Source organism: Lates calcarifer, linkage group LG23 (genome assembly GCF_001640805.2).
Source record: "Lates calcarifer isolate ASB-BC8 linkage group LG23, TLL_Latcal_v3, whole genome shotgun sequence".
NCBI lineage: Eukaryota > Metazoa > Chordata > Actinopteri > Centropomidae > Lates > Lates calcarifer.
In genome coordinates, this window is record NC_066855.1 from 8418276 (window position 1) to 8439250 (window position 20975).

General features: G+C 46.1%; 1 protein-coding gene and 1 long non-coding RNA gene across 2 annotated transcripts; one reads left to right on the forward strand and one right to left on the reverse strand.

The window, feature by feature from the left end:
- Positions 1–129: 129 nt before the first annotated feature.
- Positions 130–6370, reverse strand: LOC108884441 (uncharacterized). The gene is made up of 3 exons (XR_007809186.1): positions 6240–6370; positions 671–1764; positions 130–357 (listed from the first exon to the last, which is right to left on the reverse strand). It is a non-coding gene; the product is annotated as an uncharacterized LOC108884441 (long non-coding RNA).
- LOC108884440 (proline-rich protein 12) lies at positions 3723–20838 on the forward strand. The gene is made up of 15 exons (XM_018678334.2): positions 3723–5036; positions 6941–7098; positions 7526–7687; positions 7947–12691; positions 13051–13278; positions 13419–14112; positions 14361–14920; positions 15293–15409; positions 15612–15745; positions 16613–17097; positions 17261–17380; positions 17927–18024; positions 18479–18610; positions 19176–19271; positions 19458–20838. Exons 1-15 carry the CDS (start codon positions 4954–4956, stop codon positions 19590–19592), a joined length of 7947 nt encoding a protein of 2648 aa, XP_018533850.1. The 5' UTR covers positions 3723–4953; the 3' UTR covers positions 19593–20838.
- The last annotated feature ends 137 nt before the right edge of the window (positions 20839–20975 follow it).

Sequence of the window (20975 nt, forward strand, 5' to 3'; positions counted from 1 at the left end):
CTACTCCAGACGAAGCCTAGGCTTGGCCACCGGCGGAGAGGTTCCAACAACCAGTATGTCTAATAAATCAAGAATATAACAGAAATTGCTGAATAATAACATCTGTGATTACCAAAAATAAACCTAATATACTATGTGTGGTAATATTTATTGTATTTTGCGCATTTAAAAAATTACAGTGCATAGATTATTAGTGTTATGGCATAGTCCATAATTGATTATAACATTTTTGAAAGAAAAACCCACATTCACAGAAGTATATGGTATCCAAAGTTCAGCATCACCACCCCCTCTTCAGTTTTTTAGATGGTTCAGTCCAATACAATAAGTCAGAAAGGGAATGCCAGGAAAGTGAAGCTGTAAAACATGGAAAAATTTATGAGGCGGCAATAACTGAGGAAGAATATGTGACAAAATTACGTGATTCAAATTATACAAATAATATATATAATACAATGTGGCATCAAAAGTATATTCGTGATACAACAGACACTGTGTGGTTTCTATGGCAGAACCATAAGGGATTTAACAAAGTTGAAAGTTTTTTCTTTTAGCCTTAAAATTATGAACTAACACATTATCAACAGCAAGAAATCACATATACAGTTGTTTTTTACTCTTTATAAAAGAAAACAACAGTGATAGCTTGTAGTCATTTGTGTGAACTTACATGTTATTCAGATGTGTTTCCTTATGTATCATGATCCTTCAGACAGGGTTCTTATACAGGCCTGGAAGGCATCTACCAGATCTTTACAGTCCTCTGCCCCCTTACTCTCTGATACTGAAACACAAAAGCAGATGTATAAAACACTCTTAGCACTCTCTACACACACTGCTGGATTATCCTCATTGGCATGTATCAGGGTTTCAGTTGAAATTGTGAAAATTACATGATGTAAATGTGGAGAAATCAGTAGTTGCATCACCTGTTCAAACATAAGGAAAATCTCTAAATTTAGTTTCCATGTGCATCAAAGGGATTATTACAATATAGCCTGCTTTTATCTACATTTGGTGAAGTGCAAGAACATGAGCGAGTAATCTGTACAGCAGCTCCACTGACACTAATCACCGCCGCACGTGGACACACACTAAATATCTGTCGCTTCTCGCATGTGAGTAACTCGAACCAACAGCCTGGAATGTGCCTATTTCAAACCTCAGGTCTATTTATGCTCCTCAAGACATTCATGTCAGTGTAAGGGCCCTCTGTAAATGTCATTACATTTGGTCCTATGTAGAATGGATTTACTTAAAGTTGTGAATAAGTAGGCCTATTCTACAGTAACTCTAATTAGAGTTAATGATCTCCCCACAGGCGCACTTAGAAGTTGAGGCCAAATGAGAAGTAATATGAATGCACTGGTAGTCATGCATAGAACTCAATAAGTGATGACTGAGAATGGCCAAGAGGATGTAATGGAAAATGACTAGCATTTAACTGGAACCCAAACACAGTTAATGAATTATCCTTGAGGGCACAAGTTACACAAAGGCACTCTGTACAGGCAATTACACTCGCAACACACTGTCACATTGGCTGGAGAAAATGTAATCCTTCATTTTTAGTATTTTTGAATGTGTGTATATTTGTATAAATACCGTTTTCAGCATCTACAATGTCTGTGTCATCGCTGTCAGAACTCACCATTTGTCGGCATCCTCTCTAATGACCTGGCATGATGCTGGCGCCGCTTCATCAGAGTCTGGCATTTTGACTGAAGAGAGCTGGAGTGAGTGAAGGTGTGCTACTGCAAGAAGCTACAGTCAAGTATATTTACAGATTAGTTACAGAGATGGAGGGAGGGAGGAAGCATGACAGTGACTGTGAGTGATAAGCCTGAGAGGAAGTCAAGTCAAGGAATCAAATAAAAAAAAAACAAAACAATATGTGTTGTGCCTTTTCCCTTATTGTGTTCCGTCCCATTTATGTTCATCAATCCTTATAATTTAAGTATTCTTAAATTCCCTCATTCCTGTCTTTTGTTTTTCTAATGAATATGCAGATGTCTGACCTTTTGAGTCAGCCATTATACATTACAAAAGCCTCATAATGCATCTAAAATACTCACTACAGGGGAGCTGGCAGAGGGCTTTTTCCTGAAAAGCAACTGGGGAGCCTGACTTTGTTTTACACTGTTTTGTTGGCTTAAGAGCTCGAGCCGAGAGTTGTGGCATTTGTTTAACCAATAAAATGCTGAATTGACATTGAGCGTGCCATGAGGAAAGATTCCACTAATATTCTGGAAATAATCCAGAATTTCGATGCTTTTAAAGGTAAAAATAGAAAGCAGATGTGGGCAGCATTAGTGATGTTAATCCCTATTTTAAACTCATCCTGACTGGGTTGTGTAGTTACATCCATGTACAGAGCATACATTAGTGAAACATTTTGAGGTTTACTGAACACTGAATAACTCTTTTCAGAACATGTGCTAATTCATTTACATGCATATAGAATTTTACTGTTAAAAACAGTTTATCATTCATATATCTGTAGAACTTTCAAGGCACATGAACAAGATTTTTTTCCCTCTAAACACAGTAAAAACACAGACAATAAATCTTTTCCCCTGGATTAGCAGCAACTAGGTAAAGTTAAATAAATGACAGCAAGTCAGAACAATGACAACATGTGCAACATACTTTTTGACAGTTATATTGAAAGAAAATCACCCATTGATTTTACTTGTAGCACAGACATGAATCATATTCAACAATATAAGATGAGGCCAGTCCTTAGTATATAAATATTTTTTATATTTATGGATCCAAAAAAGTGTAATGATAATAAATGTACTTTTTCCGAGATGTCAGTCACTTTTTTTGGAATTAAAATAGTATGGCAAATGTCATATAGAGTTAACCCAGGGTTTGGCCATCTATAAATTGATTTAACGTTTGCCTGAATCAGCAAATTATATGTCACTGCATCACTTTAGTCTCTACAGTTACAGCTCATTCATTATGACACAGGGAAACATAATTGACTGATCCAGAGATGCTGAGGTCAAAATTGTTGAATATGATGAATATTTTCATCACCAAAATCCAAGATGTGTCCACAGGACAAAACATGCCACCTTGGTTGATACCATGGTGACACACATGGCATAGTGCCTCAAAAAGTACACCATTCAAATGGATTAAATGATGTATTAAGTGCTACTTGTAAAGTGTTTTTAGTGTTGTAGTTGCAGATTTTAAGTCCACCTCTAGAGGACACCAAACACTACTATACACACACTGATGAATTAGTGAACACACAGGCCTCTAGAGTGTGTGCATTTTTCTTACCTGTAAAACAAAAGGGAACACATTTACATTCTGCAGCACTGTTAACGTATTTTAACACTTCCTAATACCGTATCTTAGTTGATGTGAGTAATTGGATATAATGGCAGGTTAATATGCCATCTTGATGGTTACAGAAAACCCTGATCATATCTAGTGTAAAACACCAAATATATGAAATATGAATATGAGTGCATCTCTCCATCTGAGCTCCCAGCGAGCGCTCCTCCTTAATAATCACCATAAAACTCAGAGTGCCATCTTCTGGTCTACAAATTAAGTGCAGATGGGGTTTGGCAGACAGGTCCTCCAAATATTAAAATTAGCAAAAGAAGAAGAAAAAAAAAGGTTTTGGTATCTATAAACATTTTGCCACATATATCGGAAAAAATACTCCATGTTGGCATGATACTGATTATAGACAAACTGCAGTCTATTTAATTAACTGAGCATTTGATTGGAAGCAGGAAATGTCACAGTCTCTCACACAGGCTGCTGCACAATTTGGATGTGAATTTGCAAAGTGACTGCGGAAGGCCTATAAAAACCTGGTTATTACTGGATATATTTTGCACTCGAATGTGTCTCAGCCAATCGCAGCGTTTAGGACAAACAGCTGACTTTTTTTTTGTTCATGTAAAATGGAGTCAAAAATCATAATAAGCCTAACAATAAGGTGAAAATCTGGGAAAGCACGCAGGTCTCTCTGGCAGACTGAGGGGGCCGATGAATGGAGGTCACCGCAGACACTGAATGAGTCTCAGCGGTGAGACACAGAGGGGGAGAGGGAGGAAGGACAGCGGCCAGCCGCCTTCAAAAATGGCGTCTCCGGAGGAAAATGAGTAAAAAATATTAAAACGCGGCCTGCTTTCTTTACACTTCCTCGTTCGGTTTTGTGTTTTTTCGTACTCTCGCATATATATTTGTTGGAGCGGGCAAACTCGTCGTCGCTTTTTACTTGAATGGCCAAAGAGAACAGAAATACGGGGAGCGAGCATTTGGGAAAATAAAAGCAGCCCTGTTTTATTTTGATGCGTCGTTACTGACAGCTAGCATCTGCTGCTAGCCCCACAGCTCTGCTGCTCCGGAGGGGGGTGGGAACGATTTGCATGCAAAGAAAAAAAAGAAAAGATTTTGAAATTGGGGATTTCTTTGCTTGTCTGTGGGGAATGGTTGCTACCAACGTGGCCTGTCGATTGCAATCCTTTCTGATGCTAGCAGCGTAGCAAAAACTAGCCTAAAGAAAGGGGAGGAGAGACGGTGAAAAAGGACGCATTCAAATCAAATGTTTATCAGCAATTCGTCCATCACCGGCCAAATCCGCCGCATCTTCATCATGACCGTGACTGATTTTGGACTAAATCTCCATTCGTGGAAATGATAAACGTGAAAGGCGAAGGAAAAGGAGAAAGACTGGCTTTTTTGGAGGTGGTTGGATTATAACCCCGTAGACCCCCCTCTTTTTTCATACAGCTTTCTCCTCCTCCCCTCCATTTCTCTTTCAATATGCTGTTTTCCACTCCTGAGGACTTGCTTATGAAACCGGGAAAAATAGCCTGAAACCGAGAAAGGGGAAAGACTGGATTTTTTTCCGTATTCTGCTCTGCGACGATCTCGCTGCTTTCGTCCTCATCGCACACATTGTACAACACATAAATGGATAGAAATTACCCGGGAACAGGATTTGGTGATTTGGGCGCAGGAGCAGGATGGAGTTACGAGAGATCGGCAAAAGCAAGGTATGCATCGGATTCAGACAATGTGCATGCATCACTGGTACTTTGCAGGGCACGGTGTGACCCCGTGTAAACAAATTATCGCCACTGGCTTCATAAATAGTGCCATGCCTTCGCCTTAATGTGTAGTGCATTGTCATCCAAACAGTTGCATAGTAATAATATTATAAACAGGAATGGAGCGGTGTGCGTGTCGTGGGGGTGGGCGGGGTGGAGAAAGGAAAGGTTGGGGATATGAATTGAGTGTGATTGACAGACGTGGGTTTTAGGTTAGACCTGGCGGGGTGGAGGTGGAGGAGAGGGGGGGTGGAGGTGGGAGTAGGGGGTGGAGGGGGGGCTATGTCTGGAGCATCCATAGGAATTATTGTTCCCTGTGTGCAGGGCCTGGACACAGACCCCGATAGATAAATTCAGTGGATTGATAGAAACTGCGAAGAGTGCAGACGCAGCAAACACCCCCTCCTCTCCTCTCAGCAGCCCCCCTGACAGACATCAACAAGAAGAACTGATACATATCAACCGGGGGTGGGGATACATTTCAGTTAACAGCGTTACATTGTGAAGAAAACGGGAAATACATATCTTAAAGTGGGGGTGATGCCATGCTCTCAGAATTCAGATTTATATTGCATTTTTGCCCAATCGTGATCTAGATAATTGGTGGTGGGTTTTGGATGGTTTATGCTCATTTGCATAATGAAATTGTGCCACATTCCCACCGCATCAAACGTGAAATTTGCTGTTTGTTTGAATAAAAAAATGATATTAATAATAAAGGGTAAATTCATAAAATGATGATGATGAAAATTGTCTGGGCAGTGCATGAGAGCTCGGTCTTTTAGCTTTACGTTAGCTTGCTAAGCTAGCGTTATGTTGCATGGAAGTCATTTGAGGCCTGTGCATGCGAGCATCATCGCCTCTTATTTAGCTGCACGTATGTGATATTTTGACCCAGAGCTAGCCGCCCGATCACATTTGAAAGACACTCCGCCACCATGGGAAGCGATATTTGGCTAAATCAAACGTGGCTACTTGGCTGGTGTTTGCATGCAACTTAGCATGCATTTGCGTCGACTTGCACCATCCAGCTGTTAGCTGTATCAACACAATCAGTGGTTGCAGACAAATGAGCCTTTTGTCTTTGTTACAAATTGAGGAAACTATTTTGTTTTTTCTCCACTTGGCCCGAATCCGCACATTACTCACCCATGGTTTATTTACACGTAAAACATTGGCCCTGCAGTTTGGGCCTAGTCTCTGCATCTCTCCCATAGCTGCTGTGCATTGCTGCTAGGCGGTGCTACCAGCAGCACAAATGCTAGCATGTTACCCTGCCAGCCATCCACGCATTTCATCTGTCTTTTGTAAAGCAAAGTTCTGCAACTGGCTGATTTTTAGCGTTGAAATAAGAAGCTTATTTAGCTTGTAAATTTTCATATTATGTAATGGTTGGGTCTTGAGGCTCCATTGTAATAATTGTAAATTAACTATCCCATTATTTTTGCATGACACTTAAATTGCTGGTTTGACAGATTTGCATCTACTGGAATACACTTCTGTATAATAACCAAGTTTGTCATTCTGTCACTGATGTGTTATTGCATATTGATCAGAAATATTTTCCTTCCCTTTAGTTTCAAATATAAATCAGACTCATCAGGGATTTTGGTTTTCACATGTAGGTTGCTGTTAGGAAGTTGTATATGAAGACCAAACAAGTAAACAGCCTTAAGTTGAAGAAGAATTAGCTTGCATGTCAGATTTTTATCATTATTATTATTATTATACAAGTGACCCAAGCCTAGACGGTCTTCTCTCAGGGGTCACATTTTGAGAATAGATTAGGTTTATGTAAATGTCCTCTGAAATTAATGACACTTCACAACCCCACTCCCCTTCTTTCCTAGTCTTGTATATGGGAGTTCCAGATCATCCCACCCTGAGTCTGAGCTCCTTCACCGACAAGCCTACGCCACCCCACACCCTCTGCAGGGCTATGCCACCAATCACCACCCAGGGAGCTCTGGCCAAGGCGGGGCTTGGGGAGCAGCTGGACGGAGTTTGGGTGAGATAAATGTCATACCTTCCATGTCACCACCATAAGGGGCCCCAGCAATGAATTATTGTGTCTCTCCATGCAGGCCCTGGTAGATTATTGTCATTGAAAAATGTGCACATTATGGCTCATTTGAGGTGAAGCCCTGGATGTTAAAGCCCCAGTTTCAAAAAAAATACAGATTTGCCAGTGTCTTAAATGTTGTTTTCAGCAACAGATGTTGATGTGCTTACAGTTACACAACAAACTACTGACAACTTGATTCAGATTCTTTGTGTGTGTAAACGCATATTCACCAAACACATATTTTTAGACAAGATTAACTCTAAGATAGAGTTTCTTTTGTTTTTCTGATTATATATTAGATTATGTATTAACATTTGCATTTATAATCAATTTTCATTGTTCTGTTTCTGTTTCTGTTTCATTCCCAAAGGTCTGTCGGGGTTGTTTGACACTGGCCTGCACCACGCCAGCCCCTCTGCCCCTGATGCCTCTGTCATGAATCTGATCTCAGCTCTGGAGTCCCGGGGTCCCCAGCCCCCGCCCTCGGCTTCCTCCCTTCTTTCCCAGTTCCGCACACCATCCTGGCAGACAGGTGGGGCCACGTTAGATCTTCCCTCTTGTGTTGACATTCAAACAGGCCCCACAGTCAATATGACATTTAAAGAACCTCCCCAATGTTTGGCTGCATTATTATTCTGACTGTGTTGCTATGTGAGCCTTTTTCATATAAGATTGGATCTCTTTACTGTACTTGATGATAGTTTTACTTTTGAATGCATCATTACTTATTAATCTAAATAATAGCTTGATGGATACCGAATAATTTTGCAATGTTTTCCTTTTTTTAACAGCGATGCACACGCCTGCTCCTCCCGAACTATTCATCTCTGGAGCCCTTCCTGGCTCTGGCTCCTTCCCCTCCTCCTCAGCTCTCTCAGCCTATCAACATCCAGCATCCTTCTCCAGCCGTTCTTTCCCTGCCGCCTCCCTTTCCCTCCAGGATACGCCCACGTTTAGCCCCACATCCAATGGCCTGCTCTCCCCACACGACCCCCTGTTACACATTAAGGCTCCCTCCCAGTCTAGCCTGGGTTTTGATAGACTCCTGTCCTCGCAGGGTGCTGCTGCAGCTGCCTACAGGGGCAGCCAGGATCCCACGGGAGCCACATCAGCCCAGGCATCATCTGCCAGGCACCTACAGTCCCACCAGTTCAACCTGCTCTCATCACAGCTCCAGGACCAGTCTTCCCAGCTGTATAATGCATCAGTATTTTCCTCAGCCCAGCCCCAGCCTCAGTCCCAGTCCCAGTCCAATTCGGCTCAGGAACGGGCCGTGCCCCGGCAGGACAGCGTTATCAAGCACTACCAGCGGCCCACACCAGCTCAGTCACAGCTCTCGTCCTCTGCTGCCCACTCCCTTCAGCACTACCTCAGCTGTGGAGGGGCAGGGTACCAGCAGATTGCCACTCACCACAGACATGCGGGCCTTTCTTGCAGCCCACTGGGTGACCAAAGCCCCTCGTCTGACCACAAGCCCACCTCTCGCACTGAGCAGTATCGGCCGATCATCCAGCCTCCCTATTCCTCATCCTCCTCCTCCTCGTCTTCGTCCTCTGCTGGGAAAGGTACCAAAAGCAGCTCCAGCAGCGGCTACTCTTCTGCCAGTTCGGCATCGTCCTCAAGAACTCCTCACACGCCCCCTTCTGCTTCCTCTACCTCCTCTTCCTCCTCTTCTTCTTCTGCCACTTCCGGTGCTCATCCCTCCAACTCCATCCCCACCTCCAGCTCCAGCGCAGCCCCCTCCAGGCAGCAGCCACCCCCTCAGCCAGCTCCGCCTCCCCCGGCCCCTCAGCAGCAGCAGCCCCCTGCCACCTCCAGCTCAGCGCCCCAGTCTCTCCCCAAATCCTGCCTCTCAGGCTATGGCTCTCCTGTGCCCCCAGTGAAGACCCCCACCTCTGCTCTTACAGGTCAGACCCCACCCCAACAACAGACACAGTCATATTCACCTAATCAGCCACCTACTTCCCACCTGGCTCAGTCCTATGGAGGCTTCAGCTCACCACAAGCCCAAGACCTGAGCTCAGGTACTGCTGGGAAGGGCTATGGCAGTTTAGGAGGGCGAAGCCAGTCATACTCCACTGATATATATGGAGCTGACTCTGCATATGGATCACTTCCATCTTCTCTGGGTGGAGCTGGAAGCCCATCATTAGGCTACGGAGCCCCAGGTCACTCCCCTGCCCTTTTAAGATCAAGCGGTTCATCAGGCAGCGGAGCATCTGGTGGAGGAAGCAGCAGCGGCACAGGAAGTGGGAACTCGGGTTCAGGAGGAGGAGCTGGGAATAGTATGACCAATGAGAGAGGTGGAGGTGGTAGTGGTGGAGGTTCTTATCATATTCCAGATTCTAGCCCCTCCCCATCAGGCAACTCAGGCATCATCCGTCCAGGGTTGCACTCCCCAGTGCCCACCTGCCCCACACAATCTCCAGGAGGCGCAGGCTCTAATAAATACATTTCCTCAGTTCTCTCCCCCACTTTCCTTGCCTCCCCTCAGGGCTACCCTGATACCAGAGGCCCCAGCTCCCAACCTCAGTCCTATCACTCCACCTCCTCCAAAACAAAGGCAGACACCTCCATGCTAGGAGTGGGCACTCAGAGATCCCAAGAGGAGGTAGATGACGATGACGAATTCTTGATTCAGCATTTGCTGCAAGCCCAAGCTAGCCCCGCTCCTCAGGCTGCTCATCACCATCCTCAACAGCCGCCGCAACAGACGTCACAACAGACACAGCCTCAGCCCCAGTCAGTGCCACCAACTACTGATTCAGGCAAAGGGCTGAGCTATGACATGGGTAAGACCTCTGAGGAGAGGTACCACCCCCAGAGTGTCATACGTACCCACAGTGCCACATCCACTGCCGGAGTAGGAAATGCAGGGTCTGGAGGTTCCATCTCAGGGCTGGACAGCCAGCTGGAGATGTCACTAAAGAAACAGCAGCAACAGCATCAACAGCACCACCACCAACAGCAACAACAGCAGCAAAGGAATGAGAGGTCTGTCGGAAGCAGCAGGAGCAGCGGAGGGAGAGGCAGCGCTGAGCAAGTGCACTCCCACCTACATCACCATGACAACCTAGGCTCGGTAGTCCACTACGGGCGGGGCGACCCATACACCCAACACCCATCCCTCGCCCCCCAGCACTCCTCACACAGTCAGCATGTGTCCTCTCACTCCCAGATACCGTCCCACACCCAGATGGAGCTCCAAAAGAAGCCGCAGGAGCGCGCTGAAATCCCTTATCCTCGGAAAACGCCAGAAGTCCAGCAGCAGCATTCCCAGTCTCAAGCCGCCGCCTCCCTCATGGACTCTCCCACCGACCAGTCCCGTCAGCCGCCGCACCTGCTCCAGTCAGTGCTGTCTCACACCACCCGCAACAAGCTGGAGCCTCATCAGCAACACCACAAGATGGAATCTCACCGGCAGCACCAACAGCATCACAAAATGGACTCCCACCAACCTCATCAACAGCACCCAAAAATGGACTCCCACCCTCAGCATCAACAGCATCAGAAGATGGACTCCCATCAGCATCAGCAGCACCACAAAATTGATTCTCATTCGCAACATCAACAGCACCATAAAATGGACTCTCATGCCCAACAGCAGCAGCACTCTATTAGCCAACAGCAAGCTGTAATGGAAAGCGCTGGTGGGAGACTTGGCTCAAGTAAACATTCGCAGTCTCAGTCCCAAACCACCCAGCTCCAGCTTCAGCTCCAGTCCCAGGCTTTGGAAGTGGCAGCAGCTCACTACAACCATGGGCCCCCTCCGCATCAGCACGAGCAGAGCCAGGTTAAACAGAGCTCAGTGGTCTCTTCCTTGGACATGCTGGAGCGCTCCCTTTCTCAGACCTCCAGCACAGACGTGGCCGTCGCAGAAGACAGACGCGGTGGAGCGGGCAGCGGGGGGAGGAGCGGAGGCAGCAGCGAGCGCCACAGGCAGCAGCAGCAGGAGCAGCACCCGTCTCACCACCACTCGCAGCAGCACTCGGCCTCCGAGCTCCACTCCTTCCTGTCTGAGCCCGACATCAGCTTATCCACCCCGTCTCACATGCACCACCTCTCGCAGCACCACCCGCAACAGCAGCAGCAACAGCAGCACCCAAGCTCTCAACACCAACAAACCCACTCCCACCACCCTCACACCCAGCCCCACCCTCAGCAGCAGCAGCCCCCGCTCCCTCACCACATACCCCCGCCCTCAGCCTCAGCCCACTCACAGCCTCAGCCCGACCCGCAGCAGCCACTCTCGTCCCAGCTCACCCCTCAGCAGAGCCAGCTGGAGCAGCAGCGCTCGGAGCAGCACCAGTTTGACACAGTCAGCCCAGTGGAGAAAGCAGACCAGAATCAGCAAAGTAACCGATTCGTGCCCCTCACTTCTATCTGCTTCCCGGACTCCCTCCTTCAGGATGAAGACCGTTCTTTTTTTCCAGGAATGGAAGACATGTTTTGTGCAGAGGACTACAAGTCAAGCTGTGCAGGAGGCGCAGGACCGGGGCAGGGGGAGATGAACGAAAGCCATACCGGGCAGGAGGGAATGGATTCCATGAAAGCTGGACAGAGTGCAGGTGGAGCAGGGGGAAGTGCTGGAGCTAGCTATGACATAATGGGCCACCACGGCGGAGATCAGGGTTATGAACCATACTGTCACGGCCTGGAAGAACCCAGCAACAACACTATGACTCTGGATCTAGACTCCCTTAAAACCCACGAGCTCCCTTCCACTGTCAACACTGAACAGTTAGGATTGATACAGTCCCAGGCTCCAGCTATGGGAATGGGCTCCAATACTGCTGGTCCCAACAACTCTGGAGCTAAAATGTCCTCTGGGCCCGGAGGAGCAAGTGCAGGAACTGGTTCTGGAGGCCTCCAGTCTCCCATTTTCTGCTCATCTCGTCCCAAGAAGCTCCTCAAGTCCAGCTCTTTCCACCTGTTAAAGGAGCGCCGGGACCCCAACACACTGCCGAAGAAAAGCTACGCTCAAGAGTATGAGTTTGAAGATGATGAAGATAAAGCTGACCAGCCAGCTGACATCCGGCTGAACAGCCGGAGACTCCCAGACCTGTTGCCGGACTTGGTGTCCAGCTGCAGAAAGGGAGGAGGAAGTGGGTCTCTCAGCCCTTTAATGGGCGACATTGACTTCTATCACTCCTCTGGCTACTCATCTATGGGTTCACACTCTCTTCTGCCTCAGGATGGACCCAAGAAGAGAGGCCGAAAGCCCACCAGACCCAAGAGGGAGGGTCCCCCCAGGCCAAGGGGCAGACCTCGCATCCGCCCGATGCCCGAACCGTACACTCCGAGAGGGATGATGGGGGAGATGGGTGGAACGACAGTAGGAGGGGGATTCAGCGTGGAGGGACGAGGTAGAGGTCGGGGTCGCGGAAGCCGAGGCAGGGGAGGAAGGAGGGAGGATATGTACATGGAAATGAGTGGGAAGGAGCAGGACCAGATGCACCACCATCACCTTCATCAGCAGCAGCAGCTCCATCACCAGCCCCAACAGCAACAGCACGAGCCTATTCCACCTCTGAAGGTCAGTGGGTTTGGATATTTTAAAATAAATTATCATTAAAGCAGAGACGTGATGCTAATGTAATGTAATGTAAAAACACAAGCCACTGAAGCTAAATGTGGTGCCTTGGGCAACCCTGTTTTTAAATTGGCAAAAATCTGCTTGTGTAGTGGAAGGGAGAGGCTGCTTTCTGTTAAATGTGCGTAGCTGCTATGGCCATGGATCTGCTGAGGACTTTTTCTCTGTTGCCTGCTCCATTACTCTACTTTCTCACTCACTCTCTCTTTTTTTTTTTTTTAATTTTAGACTTGTCAGATTTTAGATTAGGCTCAGTTGCTCTGTTTAAATTGTCATCTTTCTGTTTTCTTCTCTTGTTTTAGATTAAGTTACCCATCGGTACCCTGTCCTCCTCTGATGCCTTGCTGAGGACAGACTCCTTGTCCGGCACGGACCCTGCTTTATCGGACGGCTCAGTGGGCTCTGCTCCCTCGCTCGGTCTAAGTCCTGGACCCCCCTGCAGCACTGAAAGCACCAGAAGTCAGGACAAGAACAAGCAGAAAAGCCAGATGATGGGTGAAGGAGTGGACGACGAAGGGCTGGAGGAAAGGGTAAAGGCTACAGGATTATGTCCTAGCTTTTTTAAGCAGATAAGATTTAAGTTGCATAAAGATATAATTGAGTGCATTCAATTACTGTTCACTGCTTGTTAGTCTTGGTGTTGAGTGAGTCTCTCTCGTGTCTCTTCCAGGATGAGAAGGACTCCGAGTCCAAGGCCGGCTTTGTTGCTTCATTCTTGGACTTCCTCAAGACAGGGAAGAGACCTCCAGGCTTGGACATCTCACCAGGAATGGAACCTGACAATGGTGAAACCTCACCATGTAAATCAGGGGGTCTGCGCCCACTGTCTCCCGCACCTCCCCCTCCACCTCCGCCGCCTCCGTTCGGGGACGGTGAAGGGAACGGAGGTCTGGCCCTGGGCAACTGCCCCAGCCCCAAGCGCTTAGAGGATGAGTTAAAGAGGAACCTGGAGACCCTGCCTTCGTTCTCCTCTGATGAGGAGGACTCAGTCGGGAAGAACCAGGACCTCCAGAAGAGCATCTCCTCAGCCATTTCGGCTCTATATGACACTCCCCAGCTAACCTCTAACATCCAGCCCCCGCTACCTCCTCCGCCCCCGCAGCCTCAGCCTCAGCCTACCCAGGCCCCTCTTACTCCCACGCTGCAGCCTCCGACGCTTAGCCCTCAGCCTACCATGCACACCCCCCATACCCAGCCCCAGTCCAATGAACCCGATGTCCTCCAGCCAGAAGATGGGGACATGGAAGAGGAGAACAAGGAAGAAGACAATGAGGAAGAAATAAGCATGGGAGGGGATGAAGAGAGTGATATGACAGAGGAAAGAGAACCACAGCTGGAAACCCTGGGTGCCCCGAAGCTTGACGGTAAGGCTAGGAGTTAGCTCTTTCACCTCATGTCCTATTTTCTTGAACATTGATTTTTCTGCAGCTCGGCTTATGAAAATTAATATTTTTCCTGGCAGACTAAGCTGGTATTTTTAGTCTAATAAAATGTTCAATTATGTATTTGTTAAAGAAATAATTTGATTAAATTCTTGTGGCTGTTTTGACACTGCGGTAAATTGATCTGTAAAATTGACCTTAACCTCAATTGTGTTCCTCTCCCCTTCCAGCGCCCCTCTCAGAGATCCCTCCAGACCCGGCGACTCCCGAACCTCCCTCCATCCCTCCATCTCCCGCCTCATCCTCCTCTCCCTCCCACTCCCCCCTCCCTCCCCTCTCACTTCCCTCCCCCCTACCTCCACCAGAAGAAGAAGAAGAAGAAGAAGAAGAAGAACAGCAGGAGAACTCCCAGCCTCCGAGCCCCGTTGCTCCCGCGTCCCCGTCTCCGCCGCCTCCCCCGCCCACTACTCTCCCCCAGCCTGCCACTCCCCCTCCTCCAGGCTCTCCGCTGGCCTCTTCCTCTCCTCCTCCTCCCCCTCCTCCTCCTCTTCCTCTTCCTCTTCCACCACCCTCAACCCAGAAGGAGTCTCCTATGCCGTCTCCAGAGTCCCCTGCCTCTCCCGAAGAGCCCCCGCCTCCGAAAATCACCTCCCTGCACCTCGCCCAGAAGCAGGAAGATGCTGCCATCGTCGGGGAGAGCGAGGAGGATGAGAGCGAGAGTGGAGGGGAAGGCATCTTTAGAGAAAGGGACGAGTTTGTGGTGCGAGTTGAAGACATTCGAACTCTGAAGGTATTTGTGTATGAATGTGTAGAAATGTGTCTTGTTCTGTGTGTGTGTGTGTGTGTGTTATCAACAGTTAAAGAATCAAGAAGTACACTGTGAGGCCAAAAATAGAAAAAAGTTGCTTGCTCTCTGAAGAGGCAACAAACTGAACAAACTGTAACAAACACTAAATCATTACATGTGAGTTATGTGTGTATGTGTGTTAGTACAGACTGAGAACTCTGTGATCTATGTTATTGTTAGAGCTAAGGAAGAACCATCAGGGAAAGTCACTTGTTTCTCTTTCAGTAAGTAAAATGTGTTGAGATTTGAATCCTCCAGTAGCGGCCAAGTTACAGCGACATTTTATACTTACCTGTTTGTCATGTTTTGCCACAGCTGGCCCTGCAGACGGGCCGCGAGCCTCCACCCATCTGGAGGGTGCAGAAAGCACTGCTGCAGAAGTTCAGCCCAGAGATCAAAGATGGGCAGAGGCAGTTCTGTGCCACAAGCAACGTGAGTTCAACTCGAGCCCTCAGTAGTCTAACCACACCTGCACAAACGGTCATGTTGATCCACTGTCCCTGCTACTTCAAAGCATATAATAAAAATACTCTGATGTCACATATGCTTAAACGTACATTATCAGTCAAAGTGAGGCCATTTGAAGGTTATCGAATTGTGTATTAAAATGCGTTTAATATGTTTCCCCTCTCAGTATCTTGGCTACTTTGGAGATGCCAAGAGGCGATATCAGCGAATCTACGTCAAGTTTTTGGAGAATGTCAATAAGAAGGATTATGTCAGAGTCTGCTCTCGGAGACCTTGGCGCAGAGCCACACCTGCTCTCAGGTACCTGTATTTGCCTTATGAAAAAAAAATCCTGTTCATATTGAATTAAGCCTTGCTAGATTTAGCCGGGATAAAATCATCCTGATAAGGGAACACTGGGAGCCTATTTTACAGTCAAACCTGGGAGAGGAGCTCCTAGTTGAGTGCCTGGAGGCCTGGTGTAGATTCATGGGTCATTCACGCACCGAAAAATAGGTGAAGTGATGCGTTATTCTGACTGTTGTGGTAGTTAAAGACGAAGCTCCCCTAAATCTACCAATTGATGTAGGTTGCAGCCCCCCCCCCCCTTGTTGTGATGTAGTGAATGACTTTATTATGAAAGGAGTTTCCCTCTGTGTCCTCCCTAATGAATTGTGCATTTTTTTTATATTGGCATCACATTATTACATCTAGAAGTTATTTGGTTGTGTATAAAAAAACAACTGCCACAGAATTAGCTTTGGAGCCTTTTAAATATATTGTGACTGTATATTTTCCAAAGAAGGATTATATTTATTTCCTTGAACTTTTTTCATTTAAAATTGTTGATATTCATATAAACAAAATTGAAAGATGTTGTATTAGTCTTTCACCATTTAATGAAAATAGCTGTTTTGTACTTTTCATTGGCTTTACATTCAGTTGTTTTATTTATTATGTGTATATATATATATTATATTGACATAGGGGTTTTCTATCTCTGTGTGATACCTACTGTTTTCATTGGGAAATTTACAAGTTACATCTTGTAATGGCTTTGCTGTTGCAGACTAGATGACGTCATCTTATTCCATGTGTCTGGACCAAATATTAATTTTAGTTCTAAACCAAACTAAATAAACTTTAAACTGATGTCCATTTCTAAAACGATTTCTTCATGTGCCACAGACGCCAGTCCCTCCCCAGAATGGCATCCCCTCCCACTACCCAGGTGTCACCAAGAGTAGCGGAGAAGGAGGAGAGAGTGGCTCCGCCAGTCCAGCGCGAACAGAGGGAGAAAACAAGAACAGCAACCACAACAACAGCAAAAGAACAACGGGAGAAGAAGGAGGCTCCGGCTGCGGTGCCCAAAGCCAGGGAGAGGGAGAAGGAGAGGGACAAAGAGAGGGAGCATGAGAAGGAGAGGGAGAAGCGAGTGCAGCCACACCAGGAGAAACTGGAGAAACGCGCTGCAGCAGCAGAACGAGGCAGGGCGAAGGAGGAGAAGAAAGCGGTGGAGAGGAAGGAGAAGGAAAAGGCAGAGCGCCCGCCCAAGTCCAAGCCGGCCAAAGTGAAGGCAGAGCCGCCACCCAAGAAGAGAAAGAAGTGGCTGAAGGAAGTACCTTCATCATCGGACTCAGACTCATCAGATGAGGCAGCTAGCGAGAACGAAAGTGAGATGCCATTTTGATTCTTTGTGCCTGTGTTTTGCCATTAGAAGTCAGTGTAATGGAGTTTCCCGTCACATTTGAAGCCATTAATAACAAAGCGATTGTCATTATATCATGTAGAAGGTGGGTTCTGGATAGTTTTAAACTCTGGTTCTCACCCACGCAGTGCCAGTGAAAGGCGGAGTGAACAACCGTGCCATGAGGGAGATGTTCAGGAGCTACGTGGAGATGCTGGTCAGCACAGCCCTGGACCCCGACATGATCCAAGCTCTGGAGGACACAGACGGTGAGAACTATATTTGCTGCCTCCTTAGCAAAATCTACTGAACATGTAGGGGACAGAAATAGATGGTGAAGCTCAGATGCAGCTTGTATTGTGTGACGACTTTTCTCTGACCTAACCAGACCTGCCTGTCAGGTAGCACGACTTCTGCAGCTTAAATGTCTGCGTCGAAAGAGCTGTATCGAGGGATTTAGAATGGTATTTTCAAAAGTGGCGTTAAGTGTCAGTTCGGGCAGGTTGAATAAACATCATGATTAGTGACAGGCGGCAGCTGCCAGGTTTCAGGTCAAACCATCCAGCTGAACAACCTGCCCTTACAACAGCAGGGGGATTGTTAGAGTTCTGTGACGTGCATGTTTAGATGAATCTTTTAATGGTTTTGGAAATCCAAATAAACAAGGTGTGACAGGTTTGCAGGAAAAGCCCCGGGAGCACTGAAAAATCTGCAGCCAGAAAATCTCGCCTTGAATCTCGCCCTCAGTATTAAAATGACTGGCAGCTGCGTGAATGATCACTAATGAAACTTCCTTTATGTTGATTGGCCACCAGACGAGCTGTACCTCCCGCCGATGAGGAAGATTGACAGCATCCTCAGCGAACAGAAGAGGAGGTTGCTGAGGAGAGTCGGAATGAGCTCTCAGCACCAGGTAATCTGTACTGAATGTACTGCCTCTGTCTCTGCCTCTCATGGCGGAAATAGCAAATCTGATTTTCTCTCCAGTTTTCATTCTGTTTAATATGCTGATATTTGTGATGCAGGAAACGAATCTAAACTGCTGTTAAAAGGCCCACTGATGCACCATAAGAACGATACCAGACTCACTGATGAGCTTGAATCTAAGGGAGTCCAGTGCTGAAATGATCTGTGGATAAACTGAATCAATAAAAATAAAAATTAAAAATTATCAGGGAAAGTCATTTATCAAGCAATGCCAAACAGTTGTTGTTGTATCCAGCTTCCCAGATGTGAGGATCGGCGTCCTTTTTGTCACTGTAAATCATCACCTTGGGCTCTCATTTTTATACTAAATGATAATTCTAATAAAATAAATAGTCAGCTCACTCAAACCTGTGACTCTAACTCTGCCTCTTCCTCGACAGGAGGTCCTGCATGCCTACCCCCAGATCATTGTCGACCCCCTGGACTCAGGAGCGGTGAGGGTGCGGTTAAGTGGGGATGCCTACAACCGCAAGACCCTCAACAGAGTCAAGAAGACCCTGCCTAAACCACAGGTAGACTAGTGTTTCACAGTGAGAGGAGTCATTGGGAGGGCTTTTGTATTCAATGAACTGCATTTTGAATATACTGATTTAAAAAAAAAAAGGATGTTCTCTTTTAGAACTTCTTTGCCTCTTCACATTTGATTTGTTGAGTTCTCATATATTAATAGTCCATCGAAGGATATTTTTAGCCTTCAACCAGGTGATTCTGAATGGTTTCTGTATGAGATAAATGAAGCTGGATTATGAAAAAAATAGTACAAGCTAATGAAAATGTTGGCATCATGCAGCAGGAGGAGCAGAAAATATAGACGCTGAAACCACTGCCTCAAAAAAATTTACCGTTACCGTTAAAAGCTCAAAGGCGGCGGGTGAGGGTGACAGATGGATTGCTGGGAACAGAGAGAGTAAAACAGTTTGAGCTTCCCCTCTAACACCTGCTGCAAGTTTCTAAACCTGCACCACTCTCACGCTTTCTTACACAGAACTGTAAGGCTAATATAGACTTTAGCTTTGAGACTGTTGTTCAATGATGCTAGCAGAATTGGACAAATCTTATCTGATTTCTTTCTTTTAGGACCTTAAACTGTCAGCCGAGTCATATCGGATCTACAGTCTCTACCACTCCCTTCATCACTATAAATACCACACCTTCTTACAGTGCAAGAAAGAGGTAAGCAAGCATCTTTCTAGTATCGGTTCACACTTAAATTGACGTTGTTGAATGCATTTTCCTCAAATATACTGTATGGTAACATACAAATCACGTTAAATAGATAACACAGAGCCAGCTTGTATGTGCTTTGTGGTTTGAGCCTCAGCATCACCGCCTGTCTGTGTTTCCGTCCCACTTTTCCAGACCAACACCATCGAGCAGGCAGCTGAGGACCCGGGCCAAGAGGAAGTGGTGCAGCAGTGCATGGCCAACCAGAGCTGGCTGGACACCCTCTTCAGCTCTTTCATCGAGCTGCTCACGCTCAGCACCAAAGCCTGAGCCAACCGCAGAAGGAGAGAGAGAGAGAGAGAGAGAATTAATTAAAGGAAGAGGATTTTAAAAAAGAAAAAAACAAGAAGAAAATACAAAAACGGAAAGAGATGGATCCTACTGTACAGCCCCCGCACCTTCTTTAAATCTCTAATATCTGAGGATGAATTTTCAAGGCCCTTGACGAACACAAGGGGGGTCTGTTCATGTGACCTCAGACACTGGCCTCTGTTTTTTTTTCTTGTTGTTGATCAATGACTAAAAGAAATGTCTTACTTCGTGAGAAGGGGGACCCCACCGGATCGGGGGTCGCCGATGGGTCAACAGAAAGTTGTGAAAAAGGGAGAGACAGAAGGATAAAGAGGAGGAGCCGTAATGCCAAGTCAACGGAGGAGCCACTGACATCTTGTTAACTGTGTGTCATAAAGACAATAGTTCAAAGAGAAACTATTACCGCTTAGTTTTTACATAAATTATTTTTTGAAAAGACTAACATCAGCTGTTGGCTTTTGAAAAGAGTGGGAGAGGGTGAGAATGCTTTTTAAACTGCGTGTAGAGTGTGCCGTGAGCAGCGTGAACATGGACTCATCCACGGATAGAAACATGAAATGTGTGAATAAACGCTCTCCCTCTCATCCTGTGCTACGTGAAGGGCAGCACCAGTCAGCTGTGTGATAATATATAAACACATTTTTATTATTTATATGAGGAGGTTTTTAACTTAAACTCTCACAAGCGCTGGGTTGCTGCCCTTACATTTTAAATACCTTTTTATTTTCCACAGGTTCAGTATACAATCGTAACCCACATATCCGAGTCGTCTTCCCCTCTATACAAAAGAACAGATGTCGAGACAGAAATATTGTATCAAATACAGTGGGTGTAAAATAACAAAAAAAAGGAAGAAAAGAAAAAAAAGAAGAGAATGGGAAAATCTATTTGAAACTTAACATTTGTTGTGCTTCAGTTCAATCATCAGTCATGCAGGTGCAAAGAAAAAGAAGTTAAGTATCCATTTCCCATATGGGAAGAAGGAGTATAAATAAGTAATATTTAAAGAGGAAATAGTCATTTCATTTTTATCATTTTGATGTTTGTGCATACTATGACTTATTTTGAAAACAATCTAATTTTCCATAAAAAAGGAAAAAAAAGGCGTGTAAATATTGTACAGTTCTTGATGAAATTCTTTGTCCTTCTGTACATTAACTCTCCTGTATTTGAGAAACAAATAAAATCTGCAAAGAACAAATGGTGTTTAATTTCCCTTCAGTGTGTATGTGTGTGAAGGTCCACATTTTAGCTGCTCCTCACTTACTCAAAGGGTGTTTTTGAGAGGTTAAGACATGCTTTAATGTCAGAATCAAATGTGGAAATGTAAGGCCTCCAGTT